A 25086-nucleotide genomic window follows, 5' to 3' on the forward strand; every position below is an offset into this window, starting at 1 on the left:
GCAGTTATAGTGTTAAAGGAAAACTCCCACCCAAAAATGATATTTTGGTATTTGTTTCAAAATACATCAAACGGGATGATTTCTGTATTTTGAAAGTTACATATCTTGAAAACTTGATTGCTGACAAGCAAAACATTTTGGGATGAAACAAATACAGAAATATAGTTTTTGGGTGTAGTTTTCATTTAAAGGCCGAGGTTCCCAAATGTTGTTTTTTTAAGAAAGTTTAAACCTTAACCCTTTAACCTAACTCCTGAACTTAACCTTAACCCAAACCCCTAATCCTGACCCCCTAGCCTAGCTTACATTAGCCAGTGAGCTAACGTTATCCACCTAGCCACCCAGCTAGAATTCAATATATATCATATGTTTTGCAAATTCGTACCAAATTGTACATTTTGCAAATTCGTAACATATCATACGGAATAAGTGATGGACACCCACAAATGAATACATACTAAATGGGTGTGGGGATTTTAACACAGGACATTGCAAAATGCTCTGAGACCAGGTTGAGTCATTTAAAGCATGAAGGAAATTAGAGAAGGAAAGGGAGTTGTCTAAGACTGTACAACACATCCACACCTACTTTCTACAACTTCTTAACTTCACCCAATGATCTGAGAGTGATTCATGCACTGCCAAAGTCTATTCAAATGAGCAAATACTGATGACTTTCCCTGTTTCTTTTACATCAAGAGAACCTTCAGGAGTAGCATACCCTTTAAAACTCCTCAAGGTTGCCTAGTAACTCAAACAGTTTCCTTCACCTTGGACATGCTTGGGTACTATCCAGGCAGAAGGCAATGCCGCTCTGAATAGAAATTATGTAGTTTAGGAATAATGGGAAGTAATTATCTTCCTGAGAGGGGTACTCCAGGTATTATCTTAGTGAAATACAGGACCTTAACCAACAATGCAGTTCAGGAAAGATTTAATAAAATATTTACTAAATAATCCAAAGTAAGAAAACTATTTTAAAAAAATGAAGTAACACAATAATGAGGCTTTATACAGGGGCTAACGGTACCAAGTCAATGTGCGGGGTTTAGTCGAGAATTTTTATAGGTATTGGTAAAGTGATAATAAACAGTGAGTAGCAGCAGTGTAAAAACAAAGGGGGGTGTCAATGTAAATAGTCCAGGTGCCATTTGATTAATTGTTCAGCAGTCTTATCGCTTGGCGGTAGAAGCTGTTAAGGAGCCTTTTGGTCCCAGACTTGGCTCTCCGGTACCACTTGCCGTGCAGTAGCAGAGAGAACAGTCTATGACTTGGGTGACTGGAGTCTTTGGCAATTTTTTAGGCCTTTCTCTGACACCGCCTGGTATAGAGGTCCTGGATGGCAAGAAACTTGGCCCAAGTGACGTACTGGGCCATATGCACTACCCTCTGTAGCACCTTAAGGTCAGATCCCAAGTAGTTGCCATAGCAGGCAGTGATGCAACCAGTCAGGATGCTCTCGATGGTGCAGCTGTAGAACTGTTTGAGGATCTGGAGACCCATGCCAAATCTTTTTAGTCTCCCGAGGGAGAAAACGTGTTGTCGTGCCCTCTTCACGACTGTCTTGGTGTGTTTGGACCATAATAGTTTGTCGGTGATGTGGACACCAAGATAAGTGAAACTCTCGACCCACTCCTCTACAGCCCCATCGATGTTAATGGGGCCCTGTTCGGCCCGCCTTCGGTGAACAGGGACTCAAGGAGGGGACTAAGTACGCACCCCTGAGGGGCCCCAGTGTTGAGGATCAGTGTGGCAGATGTGTTGTTGCCTACCCTTACCACCTGGGGGTGGCCAGTCAAGAAGTCCAGGATCCAGTTGCAGTGGGAGGTGTTTAGTCCCAGGTTCTTTAGCTTAGTGATGAGCTTTGTGGGCACTATGGTGTTGAACACTGAACTGTAGTTAATTAACAGCATTCTCACATAGGTGTTCCTTTTGTTCAGGTGGGAAAGGGCAGTGTGGAGTGCAATTGAGATTGCGTCATCTGTGGATCTGTTGGGGCGGTATACGAATTGGAGTGGGTCACGGGTTTCCGGTATGATGGTGTTGATGTGAGCCATGACCAGCCTTTCAAAGCACTTCATGGCTACCGACGTGAGTGCTACGGGGCGGTAATCATTTAGGCAGGTTACTTTTGCTTCCTTGGGCACAGGGACTATGGTGGTCTGCTTGAAACATGTAGATATTACAGACTTGTTCAGGGAGAGGTTGAAAATGTCAGTGAAGACACTTGCCAGTTGATGAGCGCATGCTTTGAGTACACATCCTGGTAATCCATCTGGCCCCACAGCTTTGTGAATGTTGACCTGTTTAAAGATCTTACTTACGTTGGCTACCGAGAGAGTGATCACACAGTCGTCCGGAACAGCTGGTGCTCTCATGCATGCTTCAGTGTTGCTTGCATTGAAGCGAGCATAAAAGGCATTTAGCTTGTCTGGTAGGTGCGCTGTCACTGGGCAGCTTGCGGTTGGGTTTCCCTTTGTAGTCCGTAATAGTTTGTAAGCCCTGCCACACCCGATGAGTGTCAGAGCCAGTGTAGTAGGATTCAATCTTAGTCCTGTATTGATGCTTTACTTGTTTGATGATTTACCTGAGGGCATAGCTGGATTTCTTATAAGCATCCAGATTAGTGCCCGCTCCTTGAAAGCGTCAGCTCTAGCCTTTAGCTCGGTACGGATGTTGCCTGTAATCCATGGCTTCTGGTTGGGATATGTATGTATGTATGTACGGACACTGTGGGGTGGACGTCGTCGATGAACTTATTGATGAAGCTGGTGACAGGTGGTATATACTCCTCAATGCCATTGGTAGCATCCACATCATCTGACCACTTCCCTATTGAGAGAGTCACTGGTACTTCCTGCTTTATTTATTTTTTTACAATCAGGAATCAGGAGGATAGAATACTGGACATATTTGCTAAATGGAAGGTGAGGGAGAGCTTTGTATGCATCTCTCTGTGTGTGGAGTAAAGGTGGTCTAGAGTTTTTTTCCCCTCTGGTTGCACATGTGAAATTAGGTAAAATCGTCTTAAGTTTGCCTGCATTAAAGTCTCCGGCCAGTAGGTGCACCGCTTCTAGATGAGCATTTTCTTGTTTGCTTATGGCCTTATACAGCTCGTTGAGTGCGGTCTTCGTGCCAGCATCGGTTTGTGGTGGTATAGAGATTGCTACGAATAATATAGTTGAGAACTCTCTTGGTAGATGGTGTGGTCTACAGCTTATTATGAGGTACTCTACCTCAGGTGAGCAATACGTTGAGAATTCTTTAATATGAGAAATTACGCCCCAGCTGTTATTGACAAATAGACACATGACCGCCCCTCGTCTTACCAGACGTAGCTTCTCTATCCTGCCGAAGCACGGAAAACCCAGCCAGCTCTATATTATCCGTGTCGTCGTTCAGCCACAACTCGGTGAAACATAAGATATTGCTGTTTTTAATATCCCGTTAGCAGGATAGTCTTAGTCGTAGATCATCCATTTTATTTTCCAATGACTACACGTTGGCCACTAGTACGGATGGCAGTGGAGGTTTACTCACTTACCTACCAATTCTCAGAAGGCAGCCCGACCATATCCTTCGCGTCGGACTCGTTAAAGAAAAAATCTTTGTCCAGTTCGAGCTGAGTAATCACTGTTCTAATGTCCAGAAGTCTTTTTCAGTCATAAGAGATGATAGTAGCAACATTATATACAAAATAAGTTAAAAAAAAGAAGTTACAAACAATGCGAAAAAACAAACAAAATAGCACAGTTGGTTAGGAAACCGTAAAACGGCCGCCATATCCTCCGGCGCCATTATAGGAATATCGACTACGTCCGTCTTAGCTCGCTCATTAACGTCTTAATCAAAATTACGGTTTGCCTCTTATACTCTCATCGTTCCCTTATGCCATAGTTTGTACATCTCAATTGTTATATTGCATATATAGGTCTATGTCATTAGTATCTTATTCATAATTTTAGGCAATGTTGGAATGATGCATTTTATTGTTTTGCTTACTTTGTGTATTATAATTAGGCAATGTGCCTTTCTCAACTATATATTGTTGTCGGGTTTGTAACCACGTTTGCCAGTGACCGTCTCTTCCCATTCAAATATATTTTTTTTCAACAAAAAGTCCAGTAATATACCCATGTAATTCCAGTTGATATTGCAAGGGTTTGTTTTGCGCAATGCACTGTCTGTGCATCGTTATATTGGCTATAAAAGTGGATCCATGTCATTGTATTTTCCTTCCTTTTTAGACCACATAGGCCTAATAAAATACTTCAAATGGTAGGCTAACCGCACCTCTCTCTCTCTATGTGTGTGGTGACTTAAAGAAGAGTAAGGGTAAGGCCCTTTTTAAGAACTGATTGGGTCTCTGTTTGACACCAACAAACGCGCCATAATATCTGTCCCTGTGCCCTCCCAAAATCAGTGCATTAAACATTTCAGCAGACAGCAGATGCTTGTTCTATAAGGAGGATTTGGATCCACCCAAACCATTTGTGTTCCTGGATCCTTTCACATCATTATAAGGCTGCGTTGAGACAATGATTTATCAGAGATTGAAGCCCAGCTCAGTTAATCCCTACCATTGTGTCACTGAGTTGTCATAATGATTCAGCAAATGTACATTATCCCATTGGTGTGGTGTTGGAAGACACAATGTAAGTCACCTAATTTATGTCCCTCTAACTGCCCTGAATGCCTCTGCTGATCCTATAGCTATTGTATGCAGTAATCATTTACATATGAACCAGAGTTATACTGTTAGCACTGAGGCAGTGTGCCCTAGTAGGAAGTCCACTGTATGCAGCTCACCCAGCACGAACATAAATAACATGAGCATGTCTACTTCTGTTAAGCTTCCCAGTAAAGAAATGAAAACAATCAAGCATCCCAGAAAAGTGCTAAACATAGCCCACGTTAACCTTAAGAAACAAGATTCATGAAATCAGTAATCTGCTAGTAACAGATGACATTTATATTCTGACAATCTCTGAAACTCACTTAGATGATACCTTTGATGATACAGTGGTAGCAATACATTGTTACAACATCTACAGAATACACAAAAATGCCAAAGGTGGAGTTTCCGTTTATTTTCAGAACTACATTCCTGTAAAGCTTATAGAGGATCTCATGTTAAATACCGTTGAAGTAATATGGCTACAGATTCATGTGCCTCAAGTATCGGTCTGAAGTGAGCTCCATCGGGGCAGTCCCGTTTTTCTCTTATATACTGCTTACAAGTTATATGTGCATGATTTACATTATTCATTAATTCATCATTAACTTTTGGTTCATGCATGTGACTGACCAATACCTCACGAGACTTCTTCTCTCCAAGCTGAGACCTTGAAACTGAAATATCCCTTTCCGTTCTCAAAACAATGTTCTGAGCGTCCTGCTAAATTGCTTATGCTGATAGTGAGGATTCCTCCCAGGCATCAATCAGTTATTTGCATGAACCCAGTTGAATTAGTTATTAGAAAAGCACAAAGGTAACATTTTACTTCACAGTATTACTTTACTTAACATAGTGATCAGTGTTATCACTTTACTTACCAAAGTTGGTGATTTATTGCATGTTCATTACGTGCCCATTTCTCTATATTATTGAAGATTCCTACTAGACAGGAATACAGTAAGCTATCTTACAGCAGGCTGTCTTGTGATGCTTCATAGCCTATGTGTTGATACTGTATGTAGCATAGGTTTTATTAAAGCGTGTTGTTGCTGTCACTTTGCTGTCCTAGCCGGTGGAGGGATAGGCTACACTGATATCATAGCCACTGTGTAAACCGTGCCTGATGCGCTCTATGCCTGGTTACCCTTGGGAACATGGTCCTGTCTGCTCTCGTCCAATCAGTGCCGGGCTGGTGAGGCAGCCAGCGCCCCTGTGGAGAGCAGCCTGTTTACTGTATGGTGACTCAGCTGAAAAGGAGGCTAGCTGACTTGGTGCATCATCACGGAGAGTGTAGCTTAAGAATGCTCACTTTCTCTCTCGGACCATTTACAGTCGACTGTATCTGTACAAGGTTATATTTTAGTTTTATCTGGCTGAAGTGGTTGTCTTTTGTACAGTTTCTGAACCTGATTGTCTGTGTTCCCCCCAGTACTAATATACACTAGGCATGTAATCCATCTAGTCTATATGTTATCACCTAGTAGGAGAATTTACTATTTTCGGTACCATGATGCTCCATTGAACTTGGAGTCCACAGCACAACACACCCTTGTGTTTTCTCACCATCCTATACTGCACATATTCATTATTCCTTTGTTGCTCATGCAGGCCATGGAAGAACTTAAGGAGAATACTAAGAGGTATCCTTTGGTGCGGGCTGCATCTGAGGAGAGCTCCAGTGAGCTGAGCAGCTCTCCGTTCCCTGGAGACACCATGCCCTGGAACCTCTCCAAACACCACCAGATCAAACGTTCCAAGTCTACCTCCGGAGACGTGCATGTGCTGGACTCTGCGGAGAGGGCCGTTCTCCGTATCGCAGGTAAGCTTGGACTAAAAGAGCGTGGGACGCACACACAGAGGACTGAGTCAGAAATCATTTGTTCTTAATTGACCTGCCTGGTAAAATACACACGTACACACAGAGATTATTAATCAGATACACTATACTACGCCGCACATCGCACACTTTTAGACAAGAGCAGAGGACTGATACATTCATTTTAACAGGTGCTCTCATAAATGTTCTCTAAGTGTTTTATACAGCTTGTGATTCAGTAATGACATTGCCATTGCATTGCTAATGAGGCTTTAGGAGCTAAGCTATTATGGTAACAACTCTAAGTTTCCCATTTGAATTCCAAAGGGTGTATTAGGCTGTCAGAGCTTGTCTCTGTCAATCTCAGGGCTCTCCTTCCTTGGCTCCAACTTCGAGTCTACTATATGACACAGTGACTTCAAAACACGTGCACTACATAGGAAATAGGGTGCCATTTGGGGGACAGTCTGTGTCTGGCCACTGATATTGTGGTGTGATTATGTTGCTGTGTCAGCACTGACTCTCATATTCTCTCTTTGGAATAAACCGTATTGATTTGTTTCAGTGGGGTGGAGTCCTTAGACAGCGGTAGCATTGTGGCTGGATATTATCATTGGTCAGCACAACAAGAGTTGGAAGATGCAGTTTGGAGATTAAAATAGTTTTCTTTTGAAAGCTTTTTATTTATGTTCAATCAGCTGCACCGCGGCAGGTAGCCTCGTGGTTACAGCGTTGGGCAGTTGTGCCCTTAAGCAAGGCCCTTAACCACAATTTCTCCAAGGATGCCGTTTGTGACCCACATTTTACTAACTGTATCAAACATTTATTTAAAAGCTATTATCTATTCTAATCTGCTTAGTTATGTCTGTTTAATTATAACTTGCTGCTAGTTCTCTCCTGTACAGGGAGAGCCCTTGTGTTACAAGGAGGCTCTCTTGGCTAACACCCTGTGGCTCTTATTGAGTAGTGCAGCATGGTGGTCTCCCTGCAGTGAAGAGTGTCAGGGAATTATGCTTCACAGCTATGGCGTAGATAAGGATGTATATGGCTGTTGAATATTTACAGTGCCTTGCGAAAGTATTCGGCCCCCTTGAACTTTGCGACCTTTTGCCACATTTCAGGCTTCAAACAAAGATATAAAACTGTATTTTTTTGTGAAGAATCAACAACAAGTGGGACACAATCATGAAGTGGTACGACATTTATTGGATATTTCAAACTTTTTTAACAAATCAAAAACTGAAAAATTGGGCGTGCAAAATTATTCAGCCCCCTTAAGTTAATACTTTGTAGCGCCACCTTTTGCTGCGATTACAGCTGTAAGTCGCTTGGGGTATGTCTCTATCAGTTTCGCACATCGAGAGACTGACATTTTTTCCCATTCCTCCTTGCAAAACAGCTCGAGCTCAGTGAGGTTGGATGGAGAGCATTTGTGAACAGCAGTTTTCAGTTCTTTCCACAGATTCTCAATTGGATTCAGGTCTGGACTTTGACTTGGCCATTCTAACACCTGGATATGTTTATTTTTGAACCATTCCATTGTAGATTTTGCTTTATGTTTTGGATCATTGTCTTGTTGGAAGACAAATCTCCGTCCCAGTCTCAGGTCTTTTGCAGACTCCATCAGGTTTTCTTCCAGAATGGTCCTGTATTTGGCTCCATCCATCTTCCCATCAATTTTAACCATCTTCCCTGTCCCTGCTGAAGAAAAGCAGGCCCAAACCATGATGCTGCCACCACCATGTTTGACAGTGGGGATGGTGTGTTCACGGTGATGAGCTGTGTTGCTTTTACGCCAAACATAACGTTTTGCATTGTTGCCAAAAAGTTCAATTTTGGTTTCATCTGACCAGAGCACCTTCTTCCACATGTTTGGAGTGTCTCCCAGGTGGCTTGTGGCAAACTTTAAACAACACTTTTTTTATGGATATCTTTAAGAAATGGCTTTCTTCTTGCCACTCTTCCATAAAGGCCAGATTTGTGCAATATACGACTGATTGTTGTCCTATGAACAGAGTCTCCCACCTCAGCTGTAGATCTCTGCAGTTCATCCAGGGTGATCATGGGCCTCTTGGCTGCATCTCTGATCAGTCTTCTCCTTGTATGAGCTGAAAGTTTAGAGGGACGGCCAGGTCTTGGTAGATTTGCAGTGGTCTGATACTCCTTCTATTTCAATATTATCGCTTGCACAGTGCTCCTTGGGATGTTTAAAGCTTGGGAAATATTTTTGTATCCAAATCCGGCTTTAAACTTCTTCACAACAGTATATCGGACCTGCCTGGTGTGTTCCTTGTTCTTCATGATGCTCTCTGCGCTTTTAACGGACCTCTGAGACTATCACAGTGCAGGTGCATTTATACGGAGACTTGATTACACACAGGTGGATTGTATTTATCATCATTAGTCATTTAGGTCAACATTGGATCATTCAGAGATCCTCACTGAACTTCTGGAGAGAGTTTGCTGCACTGAAAGTAAAGGGGCTGAATAATTTTGCACGCCCAATTTTTCAGTTTTTGATTTGTTAAAAAAGTTTGAAATATCCAATAAACGTCGTTCCACTTCATGATTGTGTCCCACTTGTTGTTGATTCTTCACAAAAAAATACAGTTTTATATCTTTATGTTTAAAGCCTGAAATGTGGCAAAAGGTCGCAAAGTTCAAGGGGGCCGAATACATTCGCAAGGCACTGTATATTCTGTGTGATAGAGGGAAATATGGTTTGACTGACTAATGTGTTGGCTAATGAAGTCGGCTTAGAGTAATTAGTACATACAGAAGTAGACTAAGCACCCAGACAGATGCTCATTGAAATTAAGTTGGAGTGGCAGGGTAGCCTAGTGGTTAGAGCGTTGGACTAGTAACCGGAACGTTGCAAGTTCAAACCCCCGAGCTGACAGTGTACAAATCTGTCGTTCTGCCCCTGAACAAGGCAGTTCACCCACTGTTCCTAGGCTGTCATTGAAAATAAGAATTTGTTCTTAACTGACTTGCCTAGTTAAATAAAGATAAAAATACATAAATGGTATGACCAGGGCATCTAAAAATTGTATTTTTTTTCTTATTTCACCTTTATTTATTTAACCAGGTAGGCTAGTTGAGAACAAGTTCTCATTTACAACTGCGACCTGGCCAAGATAAAGCAAAGCAGTGTGACACAAACAACAGCACATGGAATAAACAAACATACAATAGAAAAGTCTATATGCAGTGTGTGCAAATGAGGTGGGATAGATAAGGGAGGTAAGACAATAAATAGGCCATAGTGGTGAAATAATTACAATATATCAATTAGACACTGGAGTGATAGATGTGCAGAAGATTAATGTGCAAGTAGAGATACTGGGGTGCAAAGGAGCAAAATAAATAACAGAATGGGGATGAGGTAGTTGGATGGGCTATTTACAGATGAGCTATGTACAGGCGCAGTAATCTCTGAGCTGCTCTGAAAGCTGGTGCTTAAAGTTAGTGAGGGAGATATGAGTCTCCAGCTTCAGTGATTTTTGCAGTTCGTTCCAGTCATTGGCAGCAGAGAACTGGAAGGAAAGGCATCCAAAGGAGGAATTGGCTTTGGGGGTGACCAGTGAAATATACCTGCTGGATCGCGTGCTACGGGTGGGTGCTGCTATGGTGACCAGTGAGCTGAGATAAGGCGGGGCTTTACCTAGCAAAGACTTATAGATGACCTGGGGCCAGTGGGTTTGGTGACGAATATGAAGCGAGGGCCAGCCAACGAGAGCATACAGGTCGCAGTGGTGGGTGGTGTATGGGGCTTTGGTGACAAAACAGATGGCACTGTGATAGACTGCATCCAATTTGCTGAGTAGAGTGTTGGAGGCTATTTTGGAAATGACATCGCCGAAGTGAAGAATTAGTAGCATAGTCAGTTTTACGAGGGTATGTTTGGCAGCATGAGTGAAGGATGCTGCCAAACATAAGATGCGTTTAAATAAAGGAGGTGGTTATATGACTCACAGGTTTGCAGTCACAATAGCACTGGTCTCGTACATCAGCTGTGTGTCTGACAAGCTAGGCCACAGCAACCTTAACTCACAACAACTGGAGACCGGACCGTTTGTTATCCCGCTGCTTTTATAGCTGCCGGCCATACAGGCAAATTCATTTGCACGTAGTAGTACTGTACACAAAAGGCTTTTGTGCAAAGACTGCAGAATAGTCTCCATTTACTGGTAGTGGATAGCTTTCTCAAGTTATTTTTAGCAGAACCACTTTGTACGCTAATGTTTTGTTGAGGGTGTCGTGTGGTAGCCTACTTTCCCACAGACATTTCACTGACCTCTGACCCTAGTGGAGCAGGCCTCTTCAATTGACCTCTACGTGCCAGAGGTTACTGTAGATGGTTTGGGCTAGTTAAACCAGTTCCTTTTTACGCAAGCCATCGGCAGTCTGTTATATCTCAAATGCTTCACTTTCCAGTTATGCCTGGAATACCAGGCATTTGACCCTGGGGAAATGTACAAGGTTTTGGGAGGTGACTTAATGGTGCCAGTGTAGACAATTATTACCCATTTTCCAACTATGCAGACTTATCTGCATAAATGACACCCCTGGTGGTGTGTGACCTTAGTCAGTGATTAATTATAAGGACACATTAAACACTAACCCTTCCTTCTGGAGTGATGTGACAGAGGACAGGTTCACTGGACAGATGTTTACTGTTGCAAGCATTATGATAAGCCTATGAGAGGAATGCAATGTTGGTGTTAGTGTGGTACTAGTTCTCTCTTCACTGAAGAGAGAACTAGTTTAACACTAAGGGGCGGTTTCCCAGACACAGATTAAGCCTAGCCCTGAACTAAAAAGATAGCTCAGTGGACAATCTCCATCGGAAAATAACTTTTAGTCAGTACTAGGCCACAGATGGAAGAAGGAGATGGACATCTCACAGAATGTATAAATCTGAAGCATCCGTTCAGAACTTCTCACCACCAAATATGGTGAGGAGAGGAAGTTCAGAGGTGGGAGAAGATGGAGCTAGATTAAACTTAGACTTGACCCTTTTGTCAAAGTTCATAAAAATGTTGTTGAGAAGGAGAGCAAGGGCGAATTGAGTATTGCATTCGTGCACTTCACATAGTAGACGTTCCCAAATGGAAATGTGCAAATACATGCTGTAATGCGCCAATAGGATCTCTCTAGTTAATGCTTGTATCTGCCCACCTCCTTGCTTGTTCTGCCCACTGCCTTGCTTATTCTGGAGACTGCCCCTATACCTTCAGAGGAGGCATTGCCAAACAGGTGATTGCCTAGGTTTGTGTACACTACAGTATATGATAGAGAGAATCCTTATTTTGGTGTTTTTCTCAAACATTCTCATAGAAAGCTTGGAGTAAAAAAACTTCAGTCAACATGCTGTAAATGTACTGACATATAAACCATGATTTACTGAAGACCATGACTTGCTCCTCTGAACATTCTGATGTCCAATGAATTATTCATCATAAGATTCAAATAGTTATTTCAACCCTACTAAAAGCACCCCTGTGCTACATATGAATGAGTAGCTGAGCGATTCTACTAGAAAAGAGGTATAAACATAAACCATACATCAGAACCTGCAATGTAAAGTAGTTTCAAACAAGTCAAACCTTCTATGTCCTAAATGGCATCACTGCATAGTGCACTCATTTTAACCAGAGGTAAAAAAAATAAATGCAATTTATAGTGAATAGGATGTAATTTAGGATGTAGCCCTTCTCTCTGTGCCCACTGGGTCTTAGTGCATCAAGACATCATAATGTCCACCGCACTGTGTGCAGGAAAATACATAATAGGGAATCCCATACATACTGAACATAAGTGCAGTGGGGGGGATTCTGCTGTGCTTACAGAGGCTGCTGACCCATGTAATGCTCACTGATGCCACAAGAGGGCAGTAGCCAAAGCTAAAGTATCTCTAGTATGATTTGTTTGATCTCTGTTCAAGATGTTATGCATCAAAGTGGCAACAGGTCTCAAAGAAGCGTTGATACCCAGATAGGCATGCTTTGGGGTTGTTGTTCTGTGCTCAATGCCAACCTAACTCAGCTGTCCATCTTAAAAATATGTTTCAGGACGGCAACTTCAGCTGTACTCCAACTTTAGACTAGATCTACAGTTAATTAAGCAATAAGGCCCAAGGGTGTGTGGTATATGACCGATATACTGTACCACGGCAGGCAAAACGCAGCGCAGAGTGCCTGGATACAGCCCTTAGCCATGGTATATTTGCCATATACCACACACCCCTGAGTTGCCTTATTGCTGTTACATGTATAAACTGGTTACCAATGTAATTACAACAATAAACAAGTAATTTAGCCTCATACCTATAGTTTATTGTCTGATATACAGTACCACGGCTTTCAGCCAATCAGCATCCAGGACCCAAACTACCTTGTTTATAGCATATACAGTGGGGCAAAAAAGTATTTAGTCAGCCACCAATTGTGCAAGTTCTCACACTTAAAAATATGAGAGAGGCCTGTAATTTTCATCACAGGTACACTTCAACTATGACAGACAAAATGAAAGAAAAATGTCTCCAGAAAATCACATTGTAGGATTTTTATATTAATTTATTTGCAAATTATGGTGGGAAATAAGCATTTGGTCACCTACAAAAAAGCAAGGTTTCTGGCTCTCACAGACCTGTAACTTCTTCTTTGAGAGGCTCCTATGTCCTCCACTCGTTACCTGTATTAATGGCACCTGTTTGAACTTGTTATCAGTATAAAAGACATCTGTCCACAACCTCAAACAGTCACACTCCAAACTCCACTATGGCCAAGACCAAAGAGCTGTCAAAGGACACCAGAAACAAAATTGTAGACCTGCACCAGGCTGGGAAGACTGAATCTGCAATAGGTAAGCAGCTTGGTTTGAAGAAATCAACTGTGGGAGCAATTATTAGGAAATGGAAGACATACAAGACCACTGATAATCTCCCTCGATCTGGGGCTCCACGCAAGATCTCACCCCGTGGGGTCAAAATTATCACAAGAACGGTGAGCAAAAATCCCAGAACCACACGGGGGGACCTAGTGAATGACCTGCAGAGAGCTGGGACCAAGGTAACAAAGCCTACCATCAGTAACACACTACGCCACCAGGGACTCAAATCCTGCAGTGCCAGACGTGTCCCCCTGCTTAAGCCAGTACATGTCCAGGCCCGTCTGAAGTTTGCGAGAGCATTTGGATGATCCAGAAGAAGATTGGGAGAATGTCATATGGTCAGATGAAACCAAAATATAACTTTTTGGTAAAAACTCAACTCGTTGTGTTTGGAGGACAAAGAATGCCGAGTTGCATCCAAAGAACACCATACCTACTGTGAAGCATGGGGGTGGAAACATCATGCTTTGGGGCTGTTTTTCTGCAAAGGGATCAGGACGACTGATCCGTGTAAAGGAAAGAATGAATGGGGCCATGTATCGTGAGATTTTGAGTGAAAACCTCCTTCCATCAGCAAGGGCATTGAAGATGAAACGTGGCTGGGTCTTTCAGCATGACAATGATCCCAAACATACCGCCCGGGCAACGAAGGAGTGGCTTCGTAAGAAGCATGTCAACGTCCTGGAGTGGCCTAGCCAGTCTCCAGATCTCAACCCCATAGAAAATCTTTGGAGGGAGTTGAAAGTCTGTGTTGCCCAGCAACAGCCCCAAAACATCACTGCTCTAGGGGAGATCTGCATGGAGGAATGGGCCAAATTACCAGCAACAGTGTGTGAAAACCTTGTGAAGACTTACAGAAAACGTTTGACCTCTGTCATTGCCAACAAAGGGTATATAACAAAGTATTGAGATAAACTTTTGTTATTGACCAAATACTTATTTTCCACCATAATTTGAAAATAAATTCAATAAAAATCCTACAATGTGATTTTCTGGATTTTTTTTTCTCATTTTGTCTGTCATAGTTGAAGTGTACCTATGATGAAAATACAGGCCTCATCTTTTTAAGTGGGAAAACTTGCACAATTGGTGGCTGGCTGACTGCTTTTTTGCCCCACTGTATAGCCTTACAAACAACATTCCCTTCATTTGCTGTGTGGGGACCTAGGTAATGAAAGCCAAGCAAAACCTGAGAAACTTATGTAAGTGTACAGCTGTTCCTCTCTATTAGCATTCAACCTGCTAGGATACATCAACCAGACTTAATACAGAGGCCGTAAAAAAGTGTGTTGTTACCGAACAGACCAGAAAGAATACATGGCTACAATCAATGACCACTGAGGACAGTGTCCACCTTAAATATTTTTAGTTTGATCCTCCTGCCTTCTTTTAATGTTTTAAGATAAGACAGTGGAACTACTGTGCTCCATAGGCAATGTAGTTACTGAGGCATGGGAGGGTTAGCTGCCTGGCAGCACAGTCAGTCATGAGAGCCCAAGGCAGGCTCTCTAACAAAAGGAGACTCTTCTTCCTCTGAGGTCATAATGACTTTGGTTATCTGGATCATAATGTGGATCATAATAATAGTGGATCATAATGGTGGATCATAATGTTGAAATACTTTCACATACCAGACATGGTAAATATTTTGCAATCATTACATTTTGGCCGTTGATCTTGTTTACTAGTTTGAACTTGGTGACGACTTCCTCTCCTAATCACTGAATGAAGTCTGTCAGGATGCAGATCACATTGCATCCATATGTGTTTACATACCCTTCGCTGTAATGACGTTTTAAGAACACACATGCGGGGTTGCACACACTTGCACACACACAAATACACAATGCAAACATGCACACACAGACACCTTGAAGAAGAAGAATGTTTCCATTTCCTCCCATAATAGGGTCATTCTAGTGCATTTCCTCCTATTTCGCTCTCTCTTTTCCTGATGGAGAGAACTCTGACATGGTTCCCAAGCGTAGTTTCCTTTCAGGAAGGTTCCATTGATGATGCAACATGTCTTGGCATCCACAGTGGCTCTCTTAGTTTTGATGTACTTGCACAGATTTCTTGAGTATTTCTGTTTACTATCAAGATTAGGTTTGCATTGGATTTTCCAGCAGGCTAAAAGTCACAGAGAAGGGAAAGAAACAAACATTTGTCAATAAAATGGCTATTTAAGTTCATTAGCTCTTCAAGCACATAGACAAAACATGTATTGTTTTTGCATGTCATGTGAATGATTTGTAACGGAGCTGTAGCATGCGATCATGTCGTTTGTTGAAAATGCAGTTCATGTTTTGTATCTCTCCATTGTATTATGGTGCTGCTTCAGTTGCAGCTGAAATTCTTAAATCCAATATCCTTCTGGGGACTTTTCTGAAATGGACAGCATAGTTTCATTATCTCCGGTGTACTACAGCTACAAGATGTGTCAGGGTTATCCTCTTCTGAAGAGGTGTGGTTCTCTGGCATCAGTCTTTATATGTAATCTGTCGTCATCCAGTTCTGGGAAAGTGTGGTGCAGAGTGCTGGGTGTTAAAGCTATGTGTGGATGGGAAGTTGTGATGCATCTGATACCCCCGGTGTGCTCTCTGTTTCCCCTCTGTTAGAGGAACTTGTGTAGCCCCATGTAGCTTAGTCACTTGTTTCTCGTTGAGGTAGCTGTGTGTCTGTATGGGAGGGGTGATTGTGTGGGAGATCTCAGTGTCTGCCTCTGTGCCTTTAAGAGGAGGGCCTGTTGTGTGTGTTGGTATTTCTCAAGCAGAGAGAGGAGGGGAGTTGGTGGTGCTAGTGGTCTGGAATCAAATCCACTGCTTTAAAGGGAATAGCCTACATTTACATTTTAGTCATTTAGCAGACGCTCTTATCCATAGCAATTAGGGTTTAGCGCCTTGTTCAAGAGCACAGCCTAGTCGTCTCAGGGATTCGAACCAGCGCCCTTTCGGTTACTGGGCCAACACTCTTAACTACTAGGCTACATGCGCCCCACTGAGAGAGGGCGCGTGAGAGAAGGAAAGGGGGACCAGCAGATACCACTGTACTTTTGAAAAGTTACTGGACAGCAGACAGTGGGAATAAAGAGAAGGATCAGAGGAACGAGAGAGGAGAGAGGGTGACCTGACCATACTACAGTGGCAGCCAGGGCCATGTCCATGTATGATCCAGCCAGCCGGCCAGCCCATGCAGAGGAGCAGAACTATGTACAGGCGTATGAGAACGTCAGGGAGAAATATAAAGGTAACGACCCCCTCTAATATCCCCGAGTGGCTGGTACAGCGCTAATGACGGGAATTGTAATCACTTCTGTATGTCAGGGTATGTGAGGTACAGGGTTGGTTGGGAAGGGGGCGTGTGTGTGTGTGTGTGTGTGTGTGTGTGTGTGTGTGTGTGTGGGCAACTCGGGTAGCTGACTGGCGTTAAGTGGTTCCATATTGATTGGCACGGATGTGGTCTATTTCAGGGCTGCTCTCAGTGCAATGGGAAACTGCACCTACTGTATTGTTCCTCATCAGAATAGTGGTAAGCTGTTCTACCACAAGTGTGCTGTCAATAGTGTTACAGTAACATTCAGCCATTGCAAGTATTATTATTATTATTATTATTTATTTTTTTGTTATTTATAATCTTCTAACATCATTGATCACAATGTATCAGAAGGTAGGCTATGCAATGCCCTGTACAGTAGGCCTTCAGCCACCTGAGCCATGGCCTGTTCACCCCGCTACCATCTAGAAGGCGGAGACAGTACAGGTGCATCAAAGGGGCCGAGAGACTGAAAAACTGCGTCTACATCCAGGCCATCACACAGTTAAATAGTCACCATTAGCAGGCCTCTGCCCAGTATCCCGGCCCTGAACTGTAGACACTGTTACTAGCCGGCTACCACCCTGTACTCAAGCCTTCCACCTCAGAGACTACTGCCATATGAGATTGAACACTGGTCACTTTAATAATGTTTACATACTGTTTTACCCACTTCATGTATATGCACCTTATTCTAGTCAAAGCTTATCCTCTCAGGCTCTGTCAGGTTGGATGGGGAGTGTCGCTGCACAGCTATTTTCAGGTCTTTCCAGAGATGTTCGATTGGGTTCAAGTCCAGGCTCTGGCTGGGCCACTCAAGGACATTCAAAGACTTGTCCCGAAGCCACTCCTGCATTATCTTGGCTGTGTGCTTAGGGTCGTTGTCCTGTTGGAAGATGAACCATCACCCCAGTCTGAGGTCCTGAGCGCTCTGGAGCAGGTTTTCATCAAGGATCTCGTTGTACTTTTCTCTGTTAATCTTTCCCTCAATCCTGACTAGTCTCCCGGTCCCTGCTGCTGAAAAACATCCCCCCCCCCCCCCCATATATATTTATATTCCGGACTCTGACATTGCTAATTGTAATATTTCTATATTTCTTAATTCCTTTCTTTTGAATTGAACGTGTATTGTTAGGTATTACTGCACGGTTGGTGATAGGAACATAAACATTTCGCTACACTCACAATAGCATCTTCAAAATATGTGTACGCGACCGATACAATTTGATTTGATCCTTTGTGTCCGGTGAATGGTAACATGAGTAAGAGGGGTTGATGTTTCTCCCTTCTCGGACCTGACAACTGTCCACCGGGGTTGGGGTCAATTCCATTAAAATCCCTGTCAATTCAGGAAGTACACTGTTAGCAGTGTTTTCTTCAATAACACAGTCCCCAAAGCAAACCAGTGGGAGAAAAATAGGTTTATTCAAAGAGATCAAATCATCATACGGGGAGGTAGATGGTAGATGTTCATACTCCCCTGTCCTCAGTGATTCTCTTCTGTAATTCTCTCCCGTGATTCTCTCCCCAGAACAAAGGGACAGGATGTAGTTTTATAATCCAGCCCTAGCCTGTGGTTGACCAATTAGTACCCTATTTCAGAGTCAATGTATAAACAATTTGGACCAATGAGAACTTGCCTTGTGGCTATGAGTCCCAGACTGAAATTCCTCCCATGTCTCTTACCCATTGACATGAATCCCCTATTACAGGAAAAACACTATTTCCATTGATCATTAGTAATCTATTGACCTCTCGTCCTCTTCTTTATGTATTTATCTTCAAAATATTCTTACAACACTGAAACTCCAATTCTCTTCAATGCTTTTCAATTAGGAAAATGCGGAATTGGAATTTGGTTTACTTTCTGAATTGACTGGAATTCAATCAATCAAATGTATTTATAAAGCCCTTTTTACATTAGCAGATGTCACAAAGTGCTATACAGAAACTCTGCCTAAAACCCCGAACAGCAAACAATGCAGATGTAAAACCATGGTGGCAAGGAAAAACTCCCTAGAAAGGCAGGAACCTAGGAAGAAACCTAAAGAGGAACCAGGCTCTGAGGGGTGGCCGGTCCTCTTCTGGCTGTGCCGGGTGGAGATTATAAGAGTACATGGCCATTTAAGACCAGATGTCCTGCAGGGTCAACAAGTCAACAAGTCAGTACCTCAAGAGTAAATGTCCGTTGGCTTTTATAGCCGAGCATTCAGAGGTCGAGACAGCAGGTGCGGGAGAGAGAGAGAAAGAGACGAAAACAGCAGGTCCGGGACAAGGTATCACGTCCGGTGAACAGGTCAGGGTTCCCTAGCCACAGGCAGAACAGTTGAAACTGGAGCAGCAACGTGACCAGGTGGACTGGGGACAGCAAGGAGTCATCATGCCAGGTAGTCCTGAGGCATGGTCCTAGGGCTCAGGGAGGAGAGGGAGAGAAGGAGAGAGAGAATTAAAGGGAGAATAATTAAATTCACACAGGACACCAGATAAGACAGGAGAATTACACCAGATATAACAGACTGACCCAATCTCCCCTGCACATAGACTATTGATACTGGAGACTGAGACCATTTTAAATGGAGTTGACCCCAACTCGGCTGTCCAATGCATCAATCACCTGGGAAAGACTTACATTCACATTGTTTGCTCCATGTCTGACTGTGATGTATTCCAGATTGCATTATAATAAATCATATGTGTCACTGCAAAGTTCCCACAGTTACTATTCTAAGCATGTGTATTTCAATAATACATTTCAGTGATGTGTTTTCAGTAAGTCAGTAAGATAATGTGTTGTTGCTCATCCAGTGCTTTCATGTTGATCAAATCTCTGTGTACCATCAATTACATAGCCTACCTTTTCAACGTAACTTTGTTCATACCTTTGGCAATGTTGTTGACATTTGTATCTCCGTAACTTAGAAACAAGTTAAAGTAAAACCTACATGGATCCCATCCCTCCTGCGGCGTTGGCTGCTGTTTATTATTCATATCCTCCCCTGCTTCATCCCAATGTTGGGGATGAAAGTGATTTCTAAAAATACAGGCCCGATTTGTTATCACAGAGAAAGAGAAGTTCAGGCCACCAGAAAGAGTTGTACAATGCCTTGGCATGGTTACCAAAGTTTACTGTACATGAAATGAGAGTATGGATACGTCCCGAATGTCACCCTATTCCCTTTATAGTGCACTACTTTTGAGGAAGTAGATCAATTCACTTTTGGGGAATATGGTGCCATTTGGGACACACGCCATCTGCTTTATTAGTAGTGCTGAGCTATGCCTTTATAGACCTTTTTAAAAGTGTATACAAAGGCTGTGTGTATACAAAAGTGTGTACAAAGACTATACTTCCTTTTAAAGAGGGTTCATACAGACCAATTGGCAAGTCAAATTCAAGGGATTTCAATGTTATACAATGGTATAATTCATATAATTGTACTTATAGAGCCCCCCCACCATATAGAGCCCCCCCCCCCCCAATATAGAAACCCCCCACTTCTCCCCAAAAGCATGCAAAGTGTCATAAAGTAGGCCATTACCACTTTAAGAATATTGCATTTTTTAGGCCTTGCACATGCATTGAGATTAAAATTATTATTACATTCTAGAATATATGTGGACATTGCCTGACGAAATAACTTGGATTCATGGCGATTTGTCTGTAGTCTGTGGCCGACACAGGCACACATAAAAAATCCATAAACAGCGGTAGCATTAATCTCACCATTAGAATCTCACCGTCACTGTTTTTATAATGAGAAAGGGACCAAAAACCAGGTCCTTTCTTAATGGAAGGATTTGCATGGAAAGCCAAGTTGAAGCCAACATTAGATGTTGTCGTCTTCATAATAACCGCATGTGGTTTTACCGCAACACTCTTCAATCTAATTGGCAGGAAACAAACGAAAGGGAAAAAAAATGATCAAAAATAAATCACAGATAATTATAAGAGACGGTGGCGACCAGTCGTTCAGTGCAGGTGGGGTCTAGCTCAGTGCTTTCTGTGGTGGTGGGGCAGCCAGCGGACAATACGGAGCGTAGGGGTTGGTACTGTTCTCTAATTGAGCTGTGATTGGTTCAGTGTTCGGTCACTCATGGGACACTACATCACCGCAAATATATGGGGAGAGCTCAAACATTCAAGCCCCTTGGGTGCTGCCATAGAGTTACAGAAGTGCCCATCCAAGAAGGCTCAAGGTCATTGGCTTCCGTTTTGAGGAGAATACAGTTCCACCGACGTGGCCCGCTACCAGAGACTGGGCTCTCCTTCTCTGTGACCGACGTAAGACATTTAAACGTGTTAACCCTTGCAAGTCTGCCGGCCCAGACGGCATCCCTAGCCGCGTCCTCAGAGCATGTGCAGACCAGCTGGCTAGTGTGTTTACGGGCATATTCAATCTCTCCCTATCCCAGTCTGCTGTCCCTACATGCTTCAGGATGGCCACCATTGTTCCTGTAACCAAGAAGGCAAAGGTAACTGACCTAAATGACTATCGCACCGTAGCACTCACTTCTTTCATCATGAAGTGCTTTGACAGTCTAGGATCATAGCACCTCCACTTTACCTGTCACCCTAGACTGTGTGGCCAAGCACGCCTCCAACTCAGTCATCAAGTTTGCAGACGACACAACAGTAGTGGGCTTGAAGACTTTAAAAATATCTAAATATTTTACCCCTTTTTCTCCCTAATTTGGTGGTATCCAATTGGTAGTTACAGCCTTGTCTCATCACTGCAACTCCCGTACGGACTCGGGAGAGAGAAAGGTTGAGAGCCGTGCATCCTCCGAGACATAATTCAGACAAGCCAAGCCACACTGCTTCTTGACACAATGCCCACTTAACCCGGAAGCCAGCCGCACGAATGTGTCGGAGGAAACGTGCACCTGGCAACCTTGTCAGCGTGCACTGCACCTGGCCCACAACAGGAGTCGCTAGTGCGCGATGGGACAAGGACATCCCTGCCGACCAAACCCTCCCCTAACGCGGACAACACTGAGCATATTGTGCGCCGCCCCATGGGTCTCCCGGTCGTGGCCAGCTGCGACAGAGCCTGGACTCGAACCCAGAATCTCTTGTGGCACAGCCAATGACCTTGAGCCTTCTTGGATGGGCACTTCTAATGTAACTCTATGGCAGCACCCAAGGGGCTTGCATTTTCAGGAGGCCCTTAGGCTTGATTCCCAACAGCGACAAGACAACCTACAGGGAGGAGGTGAGGGCACTTGGAGTGTGGTGTCAGGAAAACAACCTCTCACTCAACGTCAACAAAACAACAAAACAAAGGAGATGATCGTGGACAGCAGAGGGAGCACCCCCCTATCCACATCGAGAGGACAGCAGTGGAGAAGGAGGAATATTTTAAGTTCCTCTGCGTACATATCACGGACAAACTGAAATGGTCCACCCACACAGACAGTGTGGTGAAGACCTCAGGAGGCTGAAGAAATGTGGCTCGTCACCTAAAACCCACAAACTTTTACAGATGCACAATTGAGAGCGTCCTGTCAGGCTATATCACAGCCTGGTACGGCAACTGCACCGCCCACAACCGCAAGGCTCTCCAGTGTACATACATCTCAGCAATCTACACACGATACACCGTAATGGCAAAGCGAAAACGGGTTTAGACATTTTTGCAAATGTATTAAAAATAAAAAACAGAAATACCTTATTTAAATAAGGATTCAGAACCTTTGTTGTGAGAGTTGAAATTGAGCTCCGGTGCATCCTGTTTCCATTCCAACCACCTGTGGTAATTTCAATTGATTGGACATGATTTGGAAAGGCACACACCCGTCTATATAAGGTCCCACAGTTGACAGTGCATGTTGGGGGGGCTGGCTATGTTTGAGCTTGGGATACCCTGCCATACAGTGTCTCCCTTCAAGGCATCCTTGTCATTCAGTGGTATGCACAGTTTTATATATAGGGGGGACTCATGTTTTTGTACGTCAGTTTTGACCAGTCATTATAGTCTAACTCATCTGTTCCATTTCCAGTGATCTGGTACATGACGTAATGTTGCCAATTGAAGCGCTAGTTTACTACTCTCCCTCTGTCATAATAGGAACTGCTGTACTGTTTTAGTTAGTGTTGAACACGCTGCTTTGCTCTAAATACTCCTAACCACTATCTTGTGAGAGCAGTCAGTCTCAGTTATTCTGGTTGAAAGGCACAGACCTGTTAGTCCACTGAGGTCCATGTGAATGGAATCTTATTTAGGAAGATTTTAAGTCTCTTCAATGTTAGCTTATGTCTGATTGCATGTTTTAAGAAAATAACGATTTGAACAGTCGAGCCTCTAGGCGTGATATTTACCTTTCAGACAAACTTGTTTAGATATGTGATTAGTTCTGACCTCTATTGATGGCCACCCTAATTTTGTATTTGTGGGTTTTCAACGACATCAGTACAGTCCGTAGGCGTGTTATTTATGTCTTATTACATGATTTTAAGAACAATTGATCAATGAGAACAGTAGTCTCTAGGCATGCTATTTACTTGTAGATTTCAGTATCTTCAATATTAGTTTGTCTTATTACATGCTTAATAACAGTACAGTCTTCAGGCTTGGTATTTACCTCTATCTATAGAACAGTACATCTTAAGTACATCAATCCCCTTGTCAAGCCTGTTGCAATATGACTAATACTACAGTACTGCATCTCCAGCGAGCTGGTATTGTTTTGACAGTAGACATGCATCGCCGCCCCTTCAAGGTGTTCAGGCCGACTTGCTAAAGTGTAATTTGTTAACTTGTTAAACTACAATTACGTTTTTGCCTGCCACCCAAACCTGATTTCAAATCACTCACAACTCTCACCTGGAAGGCAAGGTAACTATAGATCAAAATGATTCCTGCAGTTCAAATATTAGGCTAATCAACTCCTGAAGTCAGTCCAGTAGTACACTACTGCACCACAAACAAATGCTGACCCAAACATCTTTAGTCCCTGGCTTGCATGCCATCTCGGGTGGACTCCGTCCCTCAGGAAGTTAGTGAGCTCATCTCCCACCATGCCTCATTTTTAGTCAGGTCATTTTAGCCCCCAGATAAACCACGACCAGGTTGAAGAGGACAAAGGATGTCCTGTCACTCTCACTGGTTGTACAGATCTTTGTTTGCTTAGTTCTAAGCTTCCAGTTTAGGGTCATTTCAATGGAATTCCGCCTCCGTCCCACCTATATTTTTAAATACCCAAAACAGTCTGGTGCAAAACACTGCTGTTAGAAATTCTGGTTTGAGTTTGGACTGTGAATGAGGCTATGGCATGTACATAGCAAAAGGGATGATTTTGTAGTATTAAAGGGATCGATAGGTTTGTATGGTTGTGAATCACTGTGTTTGGACAGCTGACTAGTACAGTAAGCAGAGCAGTCCTCCTCCCTCATTTCCAGTCCTTGTCCAAGATCAGTTTCATGCAACATGACCTTGCACTCTAAAATAGTATCCTTTTAAAGACACACACACGACTATGAAAGGAAATGCATACACTGTACTGTTCAATAGACAGATACGGTATGTCTCATTCAGTGTACACCCACACACATGTATACAAGCATGCACACCTGCAATATAGCATACACTCACACCTGTTCGTTGTAGGAAAGGAGAGCACTCTCAGATCCTGTTGGCACTGCCACATTGTGAGACATGGTGTAAATATTATTGGAGTGTGGTTGTGACTAACAATCAGAGCAGTTTATTCAAAGCTATTGAACCAGTGAAAATGAATGTAGGCCTGGTTTTTATCGAATCGTATTCTCAGCTGGGTGTCCATGGTTGTCAAGCTACAGTATACCATAATACTTTAGTAGCTTGCTTGTGGTCAGCCTGAAAGTTTCATGTTACTCAGTCTGTACTGTATTTACAGTACCCTATGGGTGTCTTTAGGTGAAATACTTCAGGCCTATAGTGGGTGGTTGTATGGACCCCACAGTGGGAGCAATTACTGTGTACTGGCAATCATTCAATGTGATCTAATGAGAGTGCATCCATGTGGACAATGTGCTGCCCATTTGTCTCCAATTGCTCACCAAAAATTGACAGCGCATGACAATCCTTCCTGTCCATTTGAGACAACGTTAGCTGTTGAAATCAGTGTTTCCCCTAACTGTAGGCGGGGTGCAAAGGCCCCCAACGCAACATCCTGGCCACTTGATACTAAAACTGTTGATTGAAACCAATGAATGACGACCAAGCATTTTTAGTTTGGGGGCAACAGAGTTAGCCTGGCCTCATTGGTTGAATCATTGCTTGGAAAAGAAGAGAGGATATGTGACATTTAAGGGCTATTTTCCTGGAGTCCTCTCCTCCCTCTCTGCTATGGCTTTGGTAGCAGTCCTACTGGATATTAGCTATTGGTTGAAGGGGACATTTTCAGT

The 25086-nt window shown here is 43.1% G+C and overlaps 1 protein-coding gene across 9 annotated transcripts in view; it reads left to right on the forward strand.

The window, feature by feature from the left end:
- The window catches only part of pleca (plectin a), a 198842-nt gene that overhangs the window by 11452 nt on the left and 162304 nt on the right, over nt 1-25086 (forward strand). For 7 of the 9 annotated variants that reach the window (XM_021571712.2, XM_021571715.2, XM_021571716.2 and 4 more), the window contains exon 2: nt 6287-6497. In XM_021571712.2, coding sequence (XP_021427387.2) covers nt 6290-6497 — 208 coding nt within the window. In that variant the 5' untranslated portion in view covers nt 6287-6289. Of the gene's footprint in view, nt 1-6286; nt 6498-16171; nt 16635-25086 lie in introns of those variants that run through there. The other 2 variants (XM_021571725.2, XM_021571726.2) reach the window with 1 other exon arrangement.

This window comes from Oncorhynchus mykiss, chromosome 18 (genome assembly GCF_013265735.2).
Source record: "Oncorhynchus mykiss isolate Arlee chromosome 18, USDA_OmykA_1.1, whole genome shotgun sequence".
Taxonomy (NCBI): domain Eukaryota; kingdom Metazoa; phylum Chordata; class Actinopteri; order Salmoniformes; family Salmonidae; genus Oncorhynchus; species Oncorhynchus mykiss.